This window comes from Chrysoperla carnea, chromosome 4 (assembly GCF_905475395.1).
Source record: "Chrysoperla carnea chromosome 4, inChrCarn1.1, whole genome shotgun sequence".
NCBI classification, from domain to species: domain Eukaryota; kingdom Metazoa; phylum Arthropoda; class Insecta; order Neuroptera; family Chrysopidae; genus Chrysoperla; species Chrysoperla carnea.
In genome coordinates, this window is record NC_058340.1 from 10,678,882 (window position 1) to 10,700,198 (window position 21,317).

General features: G+C 29.7%; 4 protein-coding genes across 6 annotated transcripts; 2 read left to right on the forward strand and 2 right to left on the reverse strand.

Moving 5' to 3' along the window:
* Positions 1-168: 168 nt before the first annotated feature.
* LOC123297836 (putative fatty acyl-CoA reductase CG5065) lies at positions 169-2,981 on the reverse strand. The gene is made up of 6 exons (XM_044879641.1): positions 2,784-2,981; positions 2,470-2,718; positions 1,877-2,141; positions 1,619-1,817; positions 1,321-1,557; positions 169-519 (listed from the first exon to the last, which is right to left on the reverse strand). The coding sequence occupies exons 1-6, from the start codon at positions 2,979-2,981 to the stop codon at positions 201-203; spliced, it is 1,467 nt and encodes a 488-aa protein (XP_044735576.1). The 3' UTR covers positions 169-200.
* Positions 2,982-6,048: 3,067 nt separating this feature from the next.
* Positions 6,049-8,668, forward strand: LOC123299250 (probable GDP-L-fucose synthase). Of its 2 annotated transcripts, none has more exons than XM_044881580.1 (7): positions 6,049-6,300; positions 6,361-6,475; positions 6,534-6,662; positions 6,911-7,151; positions 7,186-7,326; positions 7,852-7,920; positions 8,404-8,668. In XM_044881580.1, the coding sequence occupies exons 1-7, from the start codon at positions 6,164-6,166 to the stop codon at positions 8,568-8,570; spliced, it is 999 nt and encodes a 332-aa protein (XP_044737515.1). In that variant the 5' UTR covers positions 6,049-6,163; the 3' UTR covers positions 8,571-8,668. The 2 variants fall into 2 exon arrangements, with proteins under 2 accessions (XP_044737515.1, XP_044737516.1); XM_044881581.1 differs by having other exon boundaries at positions 6,911-7,124.
* A 631-nt stretch (positions 8,669-9,299) lies between these two features.
* LOC123299249 (acidic fibroblast growth factor intracellular-binding protein) lies at positions 9,300-13,901 on the forward strand. Of its 2 annotated transcripts, none has more exons than XM_044881579.1 (7): positions 9,300-9,509; positions 9,961-10,159; positions 10,672-10,791; positions 11,091-11,198; positions 11,916-12,143; positions 12,754-13,023; positions 13,774-13,901. In XM_044881579.1, exons 1-7 carry the CDS (start codon positions 9,425-9,427, stop codon positions 13,850-13,852), a joined length of 1,089 nt encoding a protein of 362 aa, XP_044737514.1. In that variant the 5' UTR covers positions 9,300-9,424; the 3' UTR covers positions 13,853-13,901. The 2 variants fall into 2 exon arrangements, with proteins under 2 accessions (XP_044737514.1, XP_044737513.1); XM_044881578.1 differs by having other exon boundaries at positions 9,302-9,509; positions 12,772-13,023.
* Positions 13,902-14,473: 572 nt separating this feature from the next.
* Positions 14,474-18,740, reverse strand: LOC123297837 (putative fatty acyl-CoA reductase CG5065). Its single transcript, XM_044879642.1, has 9 exons — positions 18,491-18,740; positions 18,190-18,277; positions 17,956-18,119; positions 17,639-17,897; positions 17,368-17,451; positions 17,186-17,294; positions 15,944-16,201; positions 15,631-15,888; positions 14,474-14,622 (listed from the first exon to the last, which is right to left on the reverse strand). Exons 1-9 carry the CDS (start codon positions 18,704-18,706, stop codon positions 14,481-14,483), a joined length of 1,578 nt encoding a protein of 525 aa, XP_044735577.1. The 5' UTR covers positions 18,707-18,740; the 3' UTR covers positions 14,474-14,480.
* Positions 18,741-21,317: the final 2,577 nt, after the last annotated feature.

A 21,317-nucleotide genomic window follows, 5' to 3' on the forward strand; every position in this document is an offset into this window, starting at 1 on the left:
TAGTTATAATTAAAAAACCTAAGCGTTCTACCTGGGGGTGTGTTACTGCCTGATAAATTTAATTTTGGTGTTTTGTGTTTATATATAATGTTTGCTGCCTCGGCGACTCAGGATGGTCCTAGCGCTTGTAAATTTGTTATCCAGACAGAATACGAGAAAATAATTAAAAATTATATTTTTCTGATCGAGCTATGACATGATCAGGGTGGAACAAAGTGGCATAAAAAACGTAGAACGCTATGGTTTAAGAAATTTACATACATTTGTCTCCTTTTCTTTGCATACGGTATTGTACTTTCATCTTCTTTAAATAAATATTTACGAACTCCTAGAATATAAACTTCCATAAAACTATCCCAGTCAATATCTTTTAGACTGAACTTAAAAATTCTTTTATCTGCGTCTGATAATCGATCCCATAATGCAGTAATATTTTTATTCTCAAATTTCCATTCTTGTGAGCAAAAATATGCAACCACATCAACTTGTTTTTGGTTTCGTCTATATTGTCGTATTATTCTAAAATAAGACATCTTTAATATAAAGCAATTTATAATATTATAGAATGGCCCAAAAGTGCGTAAAATAATTTAATAACTTTACGGTATATAGTCAGAAAAAATATCCTTATTCTACCTACAAATAGGTAATAAGATTTCAAGTCAATCTTTGAGAAAGCTCATAAATTAGTGACCCGTTTAAAACAAAATATACGACTCCAGTAAAAAAAAAAGATTGTCTGAAAATTATGCCAGTTTTTAAATTTCTGTTAAAGCCTAAATGTTATAGCTTTCCCGTAAAAACTAATATTAATTTACGGTAACTTGCATAATTTTCAAACAGTGTTTTAAAAAATTTAATTGTGACTTCTTAAAGTAGTACGAGTACTAAAGCAATTTTAGATTTAGTGTTGAAATTATTTGTACCTTATATTCAACTTTCATGATCAATTTTGTTATAAATTCATGAAGGTAGACGAAAAATAAGAATAAAATTTGTCGATATCTGTCTTGGTTTTCGAAATATCGAAAGGTAAATAATTAAAAAGAATTTCCTTTTTCGATATTTTATTCCGATAGACTTAGTCTAACTTAATATAAAAAAAATCAAGCTTTTTATTTAAAAATGCCTTGGTGCTCGTACATCCTTAACATGTTTAAGAATAATTTTTCAAAAATTTGAGTTATTGCTGTTTCTTTCTCTGTAGCGCTTTGTTCGAAAATTGAAGGTTATTTTGGCTATTATTTACAAAACCGTAAAAGAAATACACAAAAGTATATGTCGCACTTTTGGACTATCGAATGGTCTAATAATTTTTACTTTGGTTGTTGGCCCATTAAAACAAGCAAGCCATGTATCATATATGCAGGAATTGTATGTAGAAATAGTTGTAATATGTTATTTTTGAGCCTTGATGTATTGCATACGATAAACCATAGTCCAATACCGCCGGAAATAGGGTATTTCTTATTCAAAGTTATTACATAATCCATTAAATTACCCCAAGTAAAAAATTTTTCGGGTAAAGCATAATTATAAATGCGAAGTAATTCTTTGCTGCAATAAAATATATTTTTAATTTTTTTACCAACTTGACCCTATATGGCATATAACTTACGATGACCGATTTTTTGTACCATCCCATATTGCAGCAATTGCTGCATGGGCACACATATCAGCAGGAATTAAATTGGTTTCTGCTTTACGATTAATTAACATTGTTTTTAAATACCCTGTATAAAATGCTGCGATAATACCAGTAGGACTCTGCCAATTATCTGCCCACCCTTTAACTGGTTCGTATGCGGTGGAAATTACTTGAAAATAAAAATTTAAGTTTATTTATTTAGAATTATTAATGCATACATTTATTTACCTATTCCTGGGCGTAAAATTACAACGGGAAATTTATTATCTATGCTTTCTTTCAACATTGTTTCAGTCATTGCTTTACTGAAACAATAAGTATTGGGCCAGTTACCCAATAAATGTGGGGTAAGCGTATCCAATTCATTTTCATTTAAAATTTCGACAATACTAGCCAAGCGATCCCATGTTATTGTATTTGGATAATCGTAAATTTTTTCTTCAACATACTTCCACGGGCAATTTGAATAGGCTGATGATATGTAAAGGAAAACCTATAAAGAAAACACTACACATTAATTGGGCATGCTCAGGCAGGGTCATTAGGTCTTAGTTAAAATTTATTTTCCACCATTTATACGTGTCAAAAAAGGCTCCTCTAAATTAGTGGCTGGCACACTTGACTCTCAACGCGAAGTACACACGTTCGATGAAAAATTACGATGTTACTACTATCGTAATATTTTTCCCCTGTAAAGCGGCCCAATATTTTATTTTTAAGAGTGTGCTTTTCAAGTCCACAATAAATAAGTGCTCGCCTGTGTACTGAAGATTGAGAAGGCTAAGGACTTTTGGAGAAGACAATAATTATATGATACTAACTTCCAAATTTTTAAATGATTTACAAAACGTAAAAAGATCTCTAGTCCCAATTAGGTTTATTTTCACCGAACTTTGTAGTTTATCTAAGAATCCAACAGTTGCTCCCGCATGAATAACTATATTTATATTTTGTTGTAATAACTCTTGATCTGCATCACTTAAACCTAATAATGGTTTTGTTAAATCTCCAATAATACCAAATAATTTTGATTTGTAATGTGGATTTTCATTTTTCAATAAATCAAATATCTAAAATTAAATATTGGAATGAATTACTTTGTATAGTAATACATGTTATATAATTTCTTGTTTACCGGTTTCTCGAAATACGAATCAATTCGTTCAGATGCAGTTTGACCTTTCTTACTTCGAATAATTACATAAATTCGTTTGATATCTGGACATGCTCTTAATAATTTATCAATTAATAATTGACCAATGAAGCCTGTACTCCCCGTAATTAATATATTTTTATTTGCGTAAAATTTTTGTATTTCTGTTAACGATTCCATTTTAGAAGTATTAAAGTCTTTTTTTTAAACTTTCTGTTGCTTTTATATAATTTTTTTAATCAAACGTTTTAATAAATTGTATCGTAAAATAATAATTTTTATTGCATCTAATAACGCTTTATAAATGCACATTATTACAACTGAAGGTATTCATAATTGTTTATGATTTCGAAAATTTTCGTTTTTTACAGCAAACAACAATTTATAATGGAATCTATAAAATTAAATGTTTTATGTGTGAAAAATAAAATTTCACACTATTAGTTTATAATTTTATGCGTTTAAAACATTTAATAATATGGAATACGGCAAATTATAAAGCTCTCTATAATGACTTTGAATGAATAAAGGCTCTTGCACATATCAGAAAAAAAGCCTCTGGGTCACAATCTATTGAAAATATAGTAAATAACTGTGTCAATGCGTTCCAAACTTTTAATTAAATGTACATTTATTGAGATATTCAGATTCAAATTGGAAATATAGGCAGCAACGCACACCTATGGTACCATATATTTGGCGTAAATGTATTCGCTTCAAAAGAAAAGTCGCTGTAAGACTGTTATTCTATTTTAACAATCTATCCAATGAAACCCCACGGCAGAGTGTTGTACGAAAATAAATGACGGAATTGATGGATAAAACCTGCTGTAAAAAACTGAGAGATGAAACAGCACATCAAATTTAGACCGATAGGCCTTTTCCATTTGATTTGTGCATGGTACTTTATAAAATTATTATTCGAAGTACGTATAATCGGTAATTTTTTAGTAAGATATTCTTTATTTGATCTATGTAGCTTTTTGAGTGCAGAATAGCGCTGGCACCAGAGGTAGCAAATTTAGGAACTAAATACTATACAATTTTTCAAAATAGTATATGTAGTACATGTTACAGGAGTCATTTAATTTCTTTCACTCTTTCGAAAATAGAGCAAAATTATGTCACTTATTGTAATATGTATTGTATAATACTATTTCAAAATTTCAGACACTAATTAGTTGTTTTTGCTTCTTAATATCATTTCTGTTTTGCACCCAAAGAATAATGAATTTTAGGTTTTCTGAGACTATTTTACGGAACATTAGTTGCTCATTCTAGAAATTATAGATTTATAACTTCTTCAAGAATTTGTAGTACTTCCAATGGTGTTGTCATTATGTAAAGGAGGTTGTGGAGGGAACCTTTTTCGGCAATGGCGGGTAAAATCACTGATTGGGGGTGGAGGATGCTAGGGTGAAAGTGAAAATCTGCTCGTGATATGTAATATGTCCGCTCTTTTTCCAATATAATTTACGTTACTTAAGAAGTGAAAATTGAAGTGGGCGGGTGGTTAGGTCATGTTTAAGGAGTGAAAAAAAAGAAATTTACGCCTACTTCAATTTTTACTTCTTAGGTGACGCAAATAATATTGGAAAAAGGGCGGACATATTACATACCACGAGCAGATTTTCACTTTCCAATATCAAAAAAAGTTCCCCACACACTCTCTTTACGTAATGGCAACAACATTGGAAGGACTACAGATCACGAGTAGAACATGTCTCTATCTCTTATCCCATTAGTAAAATTTGGCATTCAGTCACGTAACAGCAAACACCAATCCAAAAATTATTTCGTCAAGTCATGGCAACCGATATTAATGTTGTATACATTTTAATAGAAAGAAGCAGATTACTTGATATATTGTCATTAAAAAACTGCTTTTAACTTGCATAGACAAAAATGATTATGTACCAAGTCGTGATGTTATAAGACGCCATGATACTCACTGTTTTCGAAGTAAATTTAAGTATTAATAATTTAACAATATCTATGAAAGTTCCATGCTTACAAATGCATACTTTGAAAAAAATAATACATTGAAATTTTGAAAGAACCTTATTTACTTTCACAAAAAGTCTTAAAACAATCATTAAAGTATTTAAATCGTAAATACAAAAATATGTAAAATATAGAATTCAATTATTATTTAATTCGTATAGTCATAAAATAATAAAGTTTATTAGTGCCACTGATATAAATATTATATTTTTATTAATTTTCTGATAATTTTATTTGCTAAAAATTGAATTTGTCCAATAATCAATGGATGTGTCCTTGACATGTTTTTTATGACTAAACCACATTTGGTGATCACAAATTTCAAAACGTAGAATATTATTTGATGTACATATATTCATCCCCGATTTATCAATAATATTAATGAATACCTTCACGTCAGTATTTTTTATTATTATAAAATCCTCGTCAAACCCAAAAAATATTCTTAAAATTATTACTTTTGCCGTTTCTGCTGTATGTAACCCCTTAAGCCTAGGTAGATCGTGAGAAGTACAGTGGCGAGACAATGCTGTCATCTAAACGCTCGGCAAGTATAAACACATCACTCCTGATTAGATTACACGGAATGGAAATGGTGGCGAGACAACAAAATGCTAGTAGGGCTAAAAGTATCTCGACCGAGAAACTGGGTGAACGTGTTTTCCATATTTTTACGTCTATAGCAAATTACTAATATAAAAAACATCGGAAAATCTGATCTGACTGATTAAAAAATTATTTTCGGGTTTTCCTCAATATTTTGTGTTTTAAAGAAATGGAGCTTTTTAGAGTTAAAATATAGGTAATTGTCCTGATAAATAAAAAATTGGAATTTTCGAAAAAACTTCGCATCATATGACATTATAGCACAAAGGTGTCGAACGACCTTCCCATATTAAAAGAACCCAAAGCCAAAGTCAGCGTTTGATTCCTTTTGCTGAAATAAGAAGAGAAGTTTATATATTAGGTATAAATATAAGAAAAGTCTCTGACCAAATGTTTACCTGAACTACGAATTCTAAAAAAATCATTTAGGGTAGGTAGTAAGTATTAATTTTGTCCGAAATTTCATTATCTTTTATCTCGAAAATGACAAGTCATTTTCGTAAGTTTATGAAATTTTTCTTCTTAAATTAGTGCAAAAATCTCTCCTTAAATATAAATTAGGTTCCGTCTGTGAAATAGGTGCAGCAAGTTGGTAACGATATATATAGGTTTGTGCACTGATGGTAAGTAAATAGACACGTGGTTATATTTTTGACAGCTGTTTTTTAAATTTGAGTACTTAAAACGATATGTCAATAATTGGAAATATTTAAATTGATTAGCCCTAAAATAATCATTTAAAACATTTGAAAATGTCAGATCAAAAAGTTATTTTAGTAACTGGAGGTACTGGTTTAGTAGGACAAGCAATTCGAATTCTTACGGAAAAAGAAGAACGTAGAAATGATGAACGTTGGGTATTTATCGGTTCCAAAGATGGTGATTTAAGGTAATTGGCGAATTTATTTTATTTAATAGAACTGAATAAAGTTCAATGTTTATTTTATAGTAATCTGGAAGAAACCCGAGCAATATATAATAAATATAAGCCAAATTATGTAATACATTTAGCTGCGATGGTTGGAGGATTATATCATAATATGTCCAATAATTTGGAATTTTTAGTGAGTTATGATGGTGATTTAATAGTTAAAATTATTGAACATTCATATCTCGTTTTAGCGAAAGAATATTCACATCAATGATAATGTTTTACAAACGAGTTTTGAATATGATGTAAAGAAAGTGATATCTTGCTTATCTACATGCATTTTTCCTGATAAGACAACTTATCCCATTGACGAAACAATGGTAAGAATATTTATGTAATTGCAAAGAAGAAAATTAGTTAAAATAATTCAAAGTAAAAATTTTAATCGCTAGATTGACAGCGGAGTCTGCTCGACCCTATTAAATTTTATTTAATAGGGAATTTAATTTTTCATTGTTAATGCATGAATGTGAAAATTTAGAAAAAAAATAATGTTTCTTTGATTAATTAATTTCTGAAAAAAGTAAAATACCTAATATTGGATAATTATTTTTTTGTAATTTAATAGGTGCATAATGGACCACCTCACCCATCAAACTATGGATATAGCTATGCAAAGCGTCTTATTGATATTGCAAATCATGCGTATTATGAGAAACATAAATGTATATTTACATCAGTAACACCTTGTAATGTTTTTGGACCTTATGACAATTTTAATCCTGAACATAGCCATGTTATTCCTGGTTTAATTGGAAGATTATATCGATTAATTTCTCAAAGTATATTTATTCAATCAATATATAAACGTATTTTTTTATTAATTCTATAATTTTTGTTTAGCTGAAAATTCAAATGCAGAAAGTTTTACTGTATTAGGATCAGGAAGACCATTAAGACAATTTATTTATTCATATGATTTGGCTAGGCTAATTATTTGGGCATTAAGGAATTATGAAGAAGTTGAGACTATTATATTATCGGGTAATTAAGATGTACGCCAGACGCATTGAAAATATTAGTTAGATTCGGGATATAAGTAATTTTTTGATTGGTGTGTATGCGGGTATCCGATCAGCTGATATAGTTTGAAAACACCTTAACGTTAAATCCATGGATGCTATAGTGAATACTATAGTGTCTAGGGTTAAATCATTCAAAAAATAATTTTTTTTTAATTGCTGTGGATCAGGGTTTGGGCGAGCGGATATATTTTGAAGCGTATAACATTTAAAGTTAACTCACTATTGTTTAAGTATTCTTTATTTGATGTTAAATTATTTACAATGAAATTATGAAAGCCGAAAATTAATTAATTAATTTGTATAACTAGTAGACCCGAAAAACGAATGGTTCTACAACAAATGTTACTAACGAATTCCACTAATCAACAATTAAATATAGATGAACCTCATTTATTTTGTGTTTTCTCATTTTTTATGCGTCTGGTGAATAAATATTTTAAGAAATTATTATTAACTTTATATTTCGTTTGATTTATTTTTATAGTTGACGAAAAAGATGAAGTTAGCATTAAGGATGCTGCTTCTGCTGTTGCAGAAGCTTTTAATTTTAAAGGTACATTCATTTTCATAATATACGGGAGTTATCGCATTCTGAAAAACGAGTTCTCTTATTTTGACTTTATTTAGAATAAATATTAGAAGAGATATCGGTCAAATAGTCAATGAATAAATCGTCATAGTCGTAAACGGTTAGTGATACAAAAACGAAAATTTAGTTGTATACAATACAGGTTATTACCATTTTTGGTCTAAAGTGCACGGTTACGGAGATACTTCAATTGAGAACAATTCACCCGGAATTTAAGTATTGAATATTATATTTATAATTTTATCCAAAACAAGTAACTTCATACCGTTTTAATAATTTTTATACCATTATAATTAATGCACACTCTTAAGTGTCGATAGTATTTTGAGCAAATACACTATTCCACAAAATTTTGCAATTTCGTATTGGCTATTATGACAGGATTGCGAAAACTTCCTTTTTTACGATAAGATTTAATTTTTTATTTAATTACATTTTACATTAAAGGAAACTTAGTTTTTGATACGAGTGCCGCTGATGGACAATATAAAAAGACTGCTAATAATGGCAAACTTCGGAAGTATTTGCCTGATTTCCAATTCACACCCTTTAATCAGGCAATTAAGGAAACTGTAGACTGGTATATTAAATATGTCAATGAAGCAAGAAATTGAAATGGATTTTTTTTAAAAATATTTCTTCTGTATTTAAATTTAAGTAAACCTTTATTATGGTTTAAATTAATTCTTCAATAAAACATTTCCAAATTTTATTTTGGCTTAGATTTTATATCATTTGTATCCCCCATATCGAATTGGTCGGTAAGTAAGTAAATTCATTTTATAGAACTTGAAAGTTTAATTTGGAATTAAATTATTCGTTCGCTTTGAGCAAAAATTCGTTCTCTTTGAGAACGAATAACCAATTCCTGCTACCATCTCCACTCAAGTTTCCCTACTATGTTGAGCTCTAAGCTCATCAGACTGTCTACTTGATTGAAAACAAAAGACAGAGAATCCCATGTATTGAAATTGGTCTAAATTTGAAGTTGAATTTGAGATATATACTAGCAACATCAAATAAGCGGCTTTATTTAGTTCCCAGCCACTCACTCAGAGGCGCTGTTTTACGCCATATAGATCCTCTATCTATATGTTATATGTCTATGAAAGCCTGACACGCAGTACAAAGTTTCACGTCCTTATATAATATATATATGTGTTCTGTACACAGACTTATATTATTTATAAACTATAAAGTCTGTGGATATAAAATTGTTTGGTTAAAAATTTTATATAAACTTTTGAAGAAAATTTTACACAAATATTCCATAAATTTGAAAAAAGGAAAAAATTATATCATTAATGGGCATGGAAAAATGTCAAGGAATATTCAATCGCCTATTATTTCTTCAAATAAATAATAAAATGAATGCCACCATTTGACTTAAATTATTCACAATTGATAATTTAAAAAATAACAATAATAATTCAATTTTGAATTATTATAATTTGTCAATTACGCGAAAATGTTTCCTGATTTAGATATTTTTATTAGTAATTATATGCTTGTTGATCCAGAAATTTATCAACTTTGGATTGATGGACATTCATGTAAGATTGGAATAATTTTTTTGTATATTCTAATTAATTGAAAAGTTTGTATTTCTTTGATTCGTTGCATAGATATTGACCCGTTTTCATCTAGAGGCGTGTTCCTCTAAAAGTGCGGGATTTATTTTGTTTACTTTTTATACATTTTTAACAAAAACTTGCTCCAAATTTTTCCAGATAAAGTTTGCTTATTTTATTAAGTTTAGTATAGACTTATCCTGCTTTTCTTTAAAGTGTGTTAACTTCTTAAATGTACCTGTGTCGATACCTAAACAGTAAAAATATTTCTGGCAAACAGTTTGGTGTTTTTATGATATAATCAGGTGCCGAGTTCTCAACTAATCACTTGTGTGACATAAATCTTTAATATGAAACCTTTACCGTTCATATGTTCAAAGAAATTTCGCCTTGATATAATGCGTATCGAGGATCATATTATTCTTTATTTTAGCAAATGATGCAGTTTCAATATTAAATCAACGAGGAATATGCCAAAAAACAGGAGCAACCCTAGATTTAGTTACGAGTGATGTTCTCGACCATTATAGAACTTATTCTCTTCTAGAAAAGTTATTAAGTGATCCACCAAAAGTTCAAGAACAGTTATCATTTCAAATTGATCCCGAAACTAAACAATTATTAATAGAAAAGTATGTATAATGTGTTTTTGGATTTTTTCTAAACTTGTTTTGATATTTATTATGCAGAAGCATTGATTGATCTAATTTTAGCTATAAAATAGTCTAAAATTAACCTTTTTGCTATATTTTAAACCTTTAGATTACCTCATGGCGAATTGACAAAAAAAATATGTTTTAAACTAGAAGAGGTATACAATTCTAACCAAATCATTTTACTAATTGTTCAATTCTGCAACCCTGAAAAACATTCATTTTCCAACATTTCAAATCAAAGAATGCTTTACTATTATTTTTCTGTAATCTTTCGATTAGTAATAATATTTACGATGTAAAGACGTACACTACACTTTTTGTTTAATTATTCTAATTTTCAACTTAAAATTGGGAAAACTCGGATAATAAATACTCTTAAGACTGAAAAGAAGGGCACTTAAATAAAAATATATTTAAAAATATTTGGAGCCATGCTTCTGCTTGTCTTTAAGATTTTGAATTAAATTTTAAACAAATTGTTTTATTAGGTATTATGGCTTTGATGACTCAGTTATACGAGAACTACTTGGTAAAAAACTATCATCACGTCATCGTAAAGATCTAGATGAGGTAGCTGAAAAGACTGGTATTAATTTAAAATCATGCAGGTTATAAATTTTTTTTGCGAGGTCGTTGAAAAATTAAATTATCAAATTGGTTATAATTTTTTTAGATACACTGATAAAACATAGCCTTAAAGGCACTCTTACGAATAATGAATAGAAGCGTGCCAAGTTTCCAAAAATAGAAAAATGTATAAATATTTTGATTGATTCCCAACGCTTTGAAACATTTTATCTCAATAAAAGAGAGTACCACTCTCGTGGAGAATTTAATTTTGACACGATCACGCGAAATCCTTAAATATTGTACTTGAAAAGATTATATTATTAACATTCAATTTCAGGCGACAATTTGATAATGTTAAAAGAATTTTTAAAGTTGTGGAAGAAATGCCAGGTTCTTTAGTACAAAATATAGAAAAACACTTTTTATTAAGCGAGGAGCTTGCAAAGTATATATAAATTATATTGAGTCAATAATTTACAGTAGAATCTCGATAACTCAAATCTCGTAACGTAATAACTTTTGTAAATTAGTAAATATAATCCCTTACTACAGGGCCCTTGCTCATGCTCGATTTAGAACGTAAATGACTTTTATTTTTGAAATGGTATATAATGTTGAAACTTTTTCTATCTTCATATAATTTTATCTATTTACGAATTGGGATTTTGAAAAAAAAATTTTTTTATTTTTTTTTTGACAAAAATGGAAAGATTATACGTAAGTTTTATAACAAAATTGTTTTCATTTTTTCATAATAATTAAAAGAACTTTTCAAAAAATAAACGAAAACACCCGAAAAAAAAATGTTCGTAAAAGATCGTGTAACGTCATAGTGAATTGTATACAGTGTATAGGTATACTATTCAATTAACATTATTACGTCACAACGATGTTTTACGAACATTTTTTTTGTGGGGCGTTTTCGATTCTCTTCTGAAAAGTTCTTTAAAAATTGTCTGTAACTCTAAAATTATCATGAGAAAATAAATAATAAAAACAGTTTGGTCATAAAAATTTAGTTCAAAACCCTGATAGATTTCAACTAAGTTAAAAATTCGAATACTCGAACTTTTTAATGCTTAAATTTGAACTTATCGAGATTCTATTGTATAATTAGGTCAGTCCTGAAACCTATATAATTAAATGAATTATAAATTTTTAGAAAGTATAGCAGTATTGTTTTCATAGCATGTTTACGCTTTGAAACATCTAAAAGACGTTTACAATATTTAAATTTTGGAGATTTTCGTCAATGTTCTGAAAGTATTATGGCAGGTTGGACGTATGCTATGTCAGGACCTGAATACTATGATACAGAATTAGATCGAGAATTTCTTCTTGATCTACGAGATTTACGAATGTTATTAGATAAGGAAAAAGAACACAAACAGTATGTATTTAGTTACAAATATTACAATTGATAAGTTAAAATATTAGTGTTCCATCCAGAAGAAGGCATAAAATTTAATATGCTTGTTGGGTTAATGTATTTTTTTTCAAAATGTAATCAAACTGTTATATCATATATTGAGCAAAAATATAATTTCAAGTTGGCCAACAAAGAAAGATATTACATATAAGGAAAAAAAACGGGGGGTTGAATTCCTAAAACACCACTTTCTAAGCTAATGGATTGATGTTAAATCTAATTTTTATGTGAAATTTGTTGTTCTATAAAATGTCATCATAGCCAATTTTAGCAAAATAACATTTCACGTTTGAGTTAAAGCTACAAGAAACCGTAGCTTCCAAATAAAGCAACTTGCTACTAAGGCAAATTTAGCTAAATCGATTTATTTTGTGTAGGTGTTGTACTATATACATCTTGAATATTTTAATCCTTATATTTAAATTTCTACACCCAGTATCAAATCAAAGTTTTTTTAGTGATACCAAACAAACAAATTAGATTTTATAATCTAGAAAGATAAATAATTTCTTCTGGATTGGATCCTATTTTTTTCTACGAATACACATTATAATCAATAAATGAAGAATTCTATTCTGTCTGTTTGTAGTTTAGTTTGCGTTACGTTAAAACCACTTATGTTACATAAAACATTTCTGGAATTGGATACAAATTTTCGAATTTATTTTCGATCGATATTAGCATTAGCATGTAGTTTACATCGTGCAAGAGATCTACGTACATTATTTGTTGAATTAGTATCTTGTATTGAAGTGTGGAAACAAAATGCATGGACGATTACGGATTTAGAAAATTTTTTGAAAGCGTTTACTCAATGTGCATTAGATATGGATGTTTTAAGGTAAATATAATCATTGTTTTGTACATTATAGTTTAATGACGCCGCGTTGTTAAGAGTGGACAATGTTTGTTTTTTTAATATTACACGCGTGTTTTTGACATCACTGGCCTTAGATATAGATTAAATCCACAGCTAGTTTTAGATAGAATTTAAGGAACTTTGGGATGTTGTTTAGGTATAATTAATTAACATTTTCTCAAGTTTTGAACCTCGAGGATCCTGTGAAAAACAGGGGGCTGCAAAATTTTGAACTTGTTTTGGTTTTTCTTTAATAACTTTTTTCGCTTACGTCCTATAGCAAAAGCATTACAATTTTTTGTAGAGCGTGAAATCCGAATTATGATAAAATGTTGTAGTAATTATAGTTCCTGGATACAATCACCAACTTTGGCTCTCATACTCGAAAAAAGAGTTTTCTTGTTTTAGTTGATTTTATGACCTAACATGATGAACAAAAGTTTGAATACAGCCTCCCCCCCCTCCATTTGAATGATTCCACCGTATGGAGTTAGTTTTGCGCTGTACAGGTGAGAATATGAATGTCACTCCCCGCGCTATTTTACTCCTGCACCAGCAAATATGTACGGCGTTAGTTAGGACACTAACTCTGTATAAGTATTCGAAGTGAATTACATAAATGCCGTACAGAAATAAAGCTTGGATTAGTGGTCTATAATATTTTAACATATACCCATACAGTATTATCATCATTATTATTGATTTATATCTGATAAATTTTTTATTCAATAGGGAAGCTGATTTGAAACCATCTTGGGAACGTTACATGAAAGTTATAACTAATTGTTTGCTAATTATGTACCATAACTAATTTGTCGTTAATAATTGTATTGAAATATAATATATATATATGTACCTGTAAGTATTTATTAAATGTAATTTTTCTTGAAATTGAATTTAAATTATTTTAATCTAAGCAATAAAGAAAATTTGTACACCATCTTATAACTAATGCCACGAGGCTATTTTAAAAAAGAGCTTATTAAAAATACACGAAGAACAGTTTGATTGTTATATTATTTCAACGGGGTTCATGGGATTTTTTTAACTCCCAAACCAAAAAGGGGTGTTATAAGTTTGACTACTATGTGTGTCTGCCTGTCTGTGGCATCGTAGCGTCTAAACGGATGAACCGATTTTGATTTTTTTATTTCGTTTGAAAGGTAATTTAATGGAGAGTGTTCTTAGCTATGTTTCAAGTACGAGTTTAGGGTTCCATACTCGAAAACTCTATCGGGGATTTTTTAAATTTTGTAAATTATTCGAATATGTATTTTTTGTTTCATGCTCCAATTTTTATTTCTCTAGACTGTTGGTGAAAAGTTTGCTTACATTCAATACATTGAGGAAAAAGTACATTATGTATGTATGATCATTTATTTAAAAAATTTATGAAAATAATTTTTACAGAAAATTTGAATTTATTGCGTTCAATTTGTTTAAATATCTGTAATGTTTGTAAAATAATTTCCAAATGTCCGAAGTACATTAATTAATAATTCACTAACGCCGAAATGGAAATATAGATAAATGATGAATCCCGTAAATGCAACTCGTACAAAGCGATCCAACCACATCATCCTAAAAGTAATAATGTTTATAAAATTATTAGCGAAAATGCAAAAAAAAAAAAAAAAATAATAATTGGCACAAATTTTAAAAATGTTAAAAAATACCCAAAATAATTTATATATATTATTACATCAGCAAAGTGTTAAAAAGTACAACTAGACGACAAAATTTTTATAAAATTGCTAAATAATAAGCAGGGACATTTCGCAAATGAGAGCTTGCACAATGGCACAATGCTGTCGGACACAAGCAAATGGCCAATCTTAGATTGTAAGAGGAAAGTACTTGTGATACTACAAGATAGAAATGGTCTGAGTACAATCGTAGAAGTTCCGAAGATATATCGATTCGAAGGACCTCTATTAGCAAAATTGTTGCGGCTTTTACAGGATCCTGGCTAGGTAGGAGGCATGCAGAACGCCTGGGCTATTATATTGAGGAGGAAGAATTAAACGATGTCTCATCTTCTCTGTCACAGTCCAGCTCTTGCCACGGGGAGGTGGATTCACTTGAGCCAGACTTTCTTGGATGACCTCCCCGGCCTAAGGTCCGTTGACGTCAAAGCAATTCTGGTGTTCTTAAACAGCTCCAAATAGTTCATAGAGTAGTTAGTGACTGGGGATGGGCCAACCGTTTTTCGGTATCACAACGGGCCCTATGGTCTAAGTGTGTCCCACACCAGGACAGCCACTTTAATCTTACCTAACCTCAAATAATAACTATATTTTGTTTGATTTTCAACTATTGAAATATCGAAAACAACTAATGGAAATCTCAGAAGTATTTATATAGATTTTCGTCATTTTTCGTTGAGTTCTTTAAGAATCTACCATCCGCTTTTTTACTTTCGCAAATTAAGGGGAAAGGTTACGTAGAACAAGTCAAAAGAGGCACCCACTAAGCTACTCAGAGTGCCAAATTCTTCTAGTGATGGGGAAAGTTCACACAATGTTCGTGCTTTGTTTGCCAAGTCAGATGCGCAAAGCGGAATATTAATAAATTTAGAGACTATTTCACCTTCTAAAGTGTATTCTAGCAGTTGGTAAAGTTGATAAATCTTCTTTCAATAAAAATTGTTTGACACCAATTAAACAATAAAACATATATTTTTGAAGATTTTCAGTTGTAAAATCATAATCCCAATCTTTTAAATCGCAGTCTAATATTTTACTTTGTAAGTCCATAAAATTGTTGTTACGAAAATGCCATTGATTTGTTATAAAGTAATGCAAAGCCATATTTGCTACATAAATTTTTCTTTGTATTTTTAGCAAACTGCAAAAAGATTCTATATTAATAGTCGAAAAATTAATCGTTATCGCGATATTACCTAAAATTATGGCCGGCTAATCTTAACAGCATATCAATGAATATAGCGGGAATTATATGAAGTGTAATCACCCTTATGAAATTGTAAACTCTACACTTGGTTATGGTTCCATCAGGAACCCATAACATATTGTTGAGCGGTGTTTCATGAGCTAAATTCTTTCCTGTTTGTGTAACGTCATCAAGTGTCATTGCTTTAATTGTACTGTTGTGAATATTGCTGCTGTTGATAACAGTGATTTCTTTTTGTTTATCTTCCCTGAAAAATAAAGTATTTATTTAATAAAACTGTTATATACGCGTTTGTAAAAGTGCACCGGCAGGAAAAATCTTTTCGATAATTTTCTTTTTAACCTCCGAACCAAAAAAAGGGGCGTTATAAGTTTGACCGCTACGTGTGCGTGTCTGCCTGTGGCATCGTAACGCTTAAACGGATGACCCGATTTTGATTTTTTTGTTTCAAGTGCGAGTTTAGGGTTCCGTACTCGGAACAACTAAAAAATAGGCCATGATCCTCAAAATAAATTCAGTTTGGAGAAGGCTTAAAAGGAAAAAGGTAATTTAATGGAGATAGTTCTTGAATATGTTTCAAGTGCGAGTTTAGGTTTCCATACCCGAAAAATTTGTTGGGGGTTGTTTAAATTTTGTAAATTTCACTTGTTTTTGTTAATTGTGATCTTTAAGGGTTCCACTAAATATTGTGGACTGGCTTGCCGTAATCTGCCATTAAAAATGAGAGATAAGAATATTTCGCAATTGCTTCTTCTATTAATGGTTGCGTTTGCTATCAGAAAACAACATTGTCATAGAAAAAAACAAGCCAAGAAACATAGCGTTTTTTGTTTACGGCTAATCAATGGCTAAATTAACCGAAAAAATGCACAAAAGTCAAAAAAAAAGGTTTTCTTGTGATAAAAAAAAGTTGACGTCCAATCCAAAAAAATTAAATTGGAAAGTTCTAGATCTTAAAATAACCTATCGATTGACGTCTGGGAAGTCCCATTTTAATGCGTAACTGCCGGGAAATCTTGAAAAATGAGTCAAAATAGTCGGTTTTACATTTGTTTATTACTTTTTTCGTTTTCGATTTTAAAGTTGAATTTGGTGAAGTTATGAGCAATAGGTTCACAAATCTTCAATTTTTTTCTAAGCAAATTTTCTTTGTCGATGTTTTAACTCCTACAAAGAAATTATCGCTTTCTAGCCTAGATACCTTCTTAAATTAATAAAAATATATATTTACGATTCAGTTCCCTTTTTCCATGCAGCAGCAACCATAGCTTTTATAGCAATATCTACGGGGATAAAATCAGAAATGATGTTGCGATCTGAGCAAGTAGTTCTTAAAATACCTAAAAAATAATTATATTTCATTAACACGTTGTTATAACGCTTAATACTGTAAAATAATAATAAGACTTAGACCTTTTGCACAGGCAGCTAGCAAACCAATTGGACCATTAAAATTATCAATCCAACCTTTGACTGGTTCATGAGCAGATGATATAACTAAAATAAAAAAAAATTACTTTAGGCGTGCTTGAGAATGCTGCGTTGTTAATTGGAAATTTGAAATTACTAAGGTATATTGCGAACTATAGTCTCGCCATCTGTGAGTGAATTAAATCAAGTTATCAGAAATCTTGGTAATGTAAAATACGATTAATTCTACTTGTATAAAACATGTTTAACCTACCAATGGAGGGTCTGAATATAACTGCTGGTATTACTCCTTTACTCATATCATTGACTACATGTTCGGCTAACGATTTAGCAAACGTATACGTGTTAGGTAATGGGTTTATGTATGAAAGTGTAAGCATTTGTAATACTTCATCGTTATAATTTTCTGCTATTTCAATTGTTTTCTTCCAGTCTGCATGTGGTGGATACACAATTTCATGAACATCTTTCTTGTCTGTATTACAATATGTTGTTGATACATGTAATAAAACCTAAAATTTTAATGAATTATGAATTTTCTATTTCTCTTTATATAACTAGAATTGTTACTTTTAGTTTTTTCATATTTAAAGCCATTTTCATTAATTCTCGTGTTCCTCTGGTATTCAGTAAAACTGCATCTTTTAAGGGGTCATCGAATCGAACGGAAGCAGCCGCATGAAAAATGATTGAAACTTTTTCTTCAAGTAATTGTTTGTCTTCGTCAGACAATCCTAAAAAAATATAAAAATATTTACATAATTGATTGCATACTTTTTTTTTAATAAAACATAAAATACAAACCCAAATTCAATTCTTTTACATTTCCATTTATAATTACTAATTTCTCTTCACATATTCCTGGTTTTTCTTTTTTAACGCGGTCAAATAGCTATAAACAAGTTTAAGTTTAGTCCCAAGTTTGTAACGCCTAAAAATATTGATGCTACGAACAAAGCCAATAACGTTACGGAAAAAAATATTTGAACCAAATTAAAATTTCATGAATATTCCCTAATATGTTATACTCTTTAGTTCGTTTATTTCAATAAAACTTATTAATACAGTTTTTCTAAATATTTTTGTAATAAAAATAATTACTCACAGGAATATTAACCATCGCATTGAAACGGGTTTGTATATCTCTCCCTCTTTTTTCTCTTAGTAAAATATAAATTTTTTCTAAGTCTGGACATGATCGTAGTAATTTTTCAACCAGCACTTTACCCATGAACCCATTAGCACCCGTAATAAAAATAGATTGATTCCGATAAAATTCAGGTATTGATGGAATTGCACGTTGAACATCCATGATGACCATTTTTTTAAATTTTTATCCTAAGAAATTTTTTTTGACCGACCATTCCTTGATTTTTTTTAAATATAGTTATTTGTTTATTAAAACAAAGGATAGGAATATTTAATTATTCATGATATATTTTAATTACAATCACGATGATTATATTTTTTTATATATATTTAATAAGAATTATAGTTATTATTTTAAGGTTGTTGGTGTTGTGATAAATCAGACGTAGTCAATTCGTAAAATTCAAAATGAACTCCATTAAATTTATAAAAGAAAATTCATTATTTGATATAAATTTTGTTTGGACAAATAAATTATTGTATATGGTCGTCCCATTGGGAAAATTTTGTTGTCAACTCTACCTCATTTTATTACACCCAAAGATCGATAAAAATTCGTTTCCGAGTAATTTAAGTCCCAATTTTCATTTGTTTCGTATGTTAAACTGTACAATACGTATAACAGAGATGTTTATTAGTCCCGGAACCTCGTCAGGTCCACTTAACTTCAAATCGCCATGAATTATTTATATTAAATTTTTTTAAAAAATCGCTATGAGTAAAATAATTAATCATTTTTTGGCAATACAAATTATATAAACTTGTCATCATGTAAGTGATTCTAAAACTGAAAAAAAATGTATTGGTGGGCTATGTTAGGAATATATAGTTGCCAAAGAAGGTCCGTTATAAAACTATATAAAATTTTTTTAACACGTGCGTTTATTTACATTTTTATTAAGAACTAGCTGTTACCCGCCCGCTTTGCTGGGCAACATCCCCACTTGCACCCCTCCCTCCACATTTCCCTTGCGTTGGATAACAGTTTTGTAATGTACACGTCATGCTCTTTTATTTGATACCCCACTTAGGTATATTTGTAAATATTCGATATTTCCTTCCCACTTTCTCGCTACACCTTTCTACCCTCCGAAGGTTAAAAAAATTTCTAAATGTAATTTAAAACATTCTGACCAAGTTTTGAACTATTAAAAGCCATAATTGAAACATATGAATTTTTTATTCATGAACACCCCCGCAACCCCCCCCCCTTGTGGGTGGAATTTCGTAAAATCCGTTCTTAGCTAACCTCTACTTGGCAAAAGGAATATTCCTCCCAAATTTCAAGTCTCTAGGTCTTATAGTTCCAGAGATATCGTGATGAGTGACTATCTATCTATCTATCTATCTATCTATATCTATAGAAAGTCTCCTATATATTTATAGATTAAATCGTTGAAAATAGAAAAATTTTGAAAATTCTGTCAAAAAAGTGGGTGTGGGCCATCTTAGACTTATCAAAACTCCAAATTGCTACAAAACATAAATTTTATCCTTAATAAAAAATATCACACATGATAAAGGTCTATCATAATCATTTATAACAAAATATAAGGAAAAAGTATTTTAATCAGTCATTTATTTTCACATAATATTTTGGGGGCCATGTTTGATTGCGGCCAATAATAGGAAACTTTGCACAATTGTAACAAATTCTTGGTAAAAAATTAATTATAAAATAAAAAACTGAAAATTACCTTTCAATCAATGTCCAAACGTTTTGCTATGAAAATGAACTGCTCATAATAAAATAATTTTAACTATTTTAGCTTTTTTAAAATTATTTCCCATTCACATATTAAATTACATGCACTGACTTTGTTAAACGTTAAAATTTCGACGTATTTGTGTTCGGGTGGGATTGCCTCTTTGCCTGTGATAGTTTTTACACATGCTCGAAATATGAAATTAATTAGTAATTGAATACTTATAGTTTTAAATGTGCCGTTTATCATAGGGACCCGGGCCATCACCGGTTCAAGTATCATGTGCACCAGGGGTGGCAATCCTTTATGTATAAAAACGCCATTTTAAAAATTTATTTCGAGAGTATAGGCGTACTGTCAAATAATTTTTAAAAACTCTCCCTCCTGAAAGGGCTTACCATGCTGAGCAATGACTTTTGGAGCCGTACTTGTATAACAGTTTTTGCCAACATATTTAAGAAGATCTATACGTCGACTGTTTATTCCATTTGTCCTTCATTACATTTGCAATTAATTCCTTTTGCTTTCACTGGTTCGCTGTTTTGACTAAAACGGATTTATGATTTGTTAGCCTTTATTAATCACTAGTCGTTACTCGCCCACCTCGCTTATTATTTAAACTCTTTTACTATACCAAACCACCTTAAAATATAATGACCCAAAATGTCAGTGACCAAAATTCAGATTTTTTTAAAGTGTACCACCCAGTTTTTTAGAGTTTAATTTAAATGAGTATTTGATAATTGATTCACACAGAGGCGGATTAAGAAATTTTGTGCCCGTACGCAGTTTCAAAATTAGGGCTCTCGTAATAAAAATCTATCAATAAAGAGGTAGAAAGAAAAATCTATCAAGTTTTTTATTTCTTATAGCCTGTAAAATCACGTAAGTTGTTTCGTGGTAGTTCTCCGCTACCTCGAGTTATCGTTGTTAAATAAGAACGTATATAGATTATACATTCATCAAAGAAGTACTTTTTTTCAATCTCCAGAATGCATCGTTACTAGCATACTTGCTCTGTTTTGAACTTCTTCAGAGCTCAAATTCATCAAGTTGATTAGAAACGAAATTTTAATG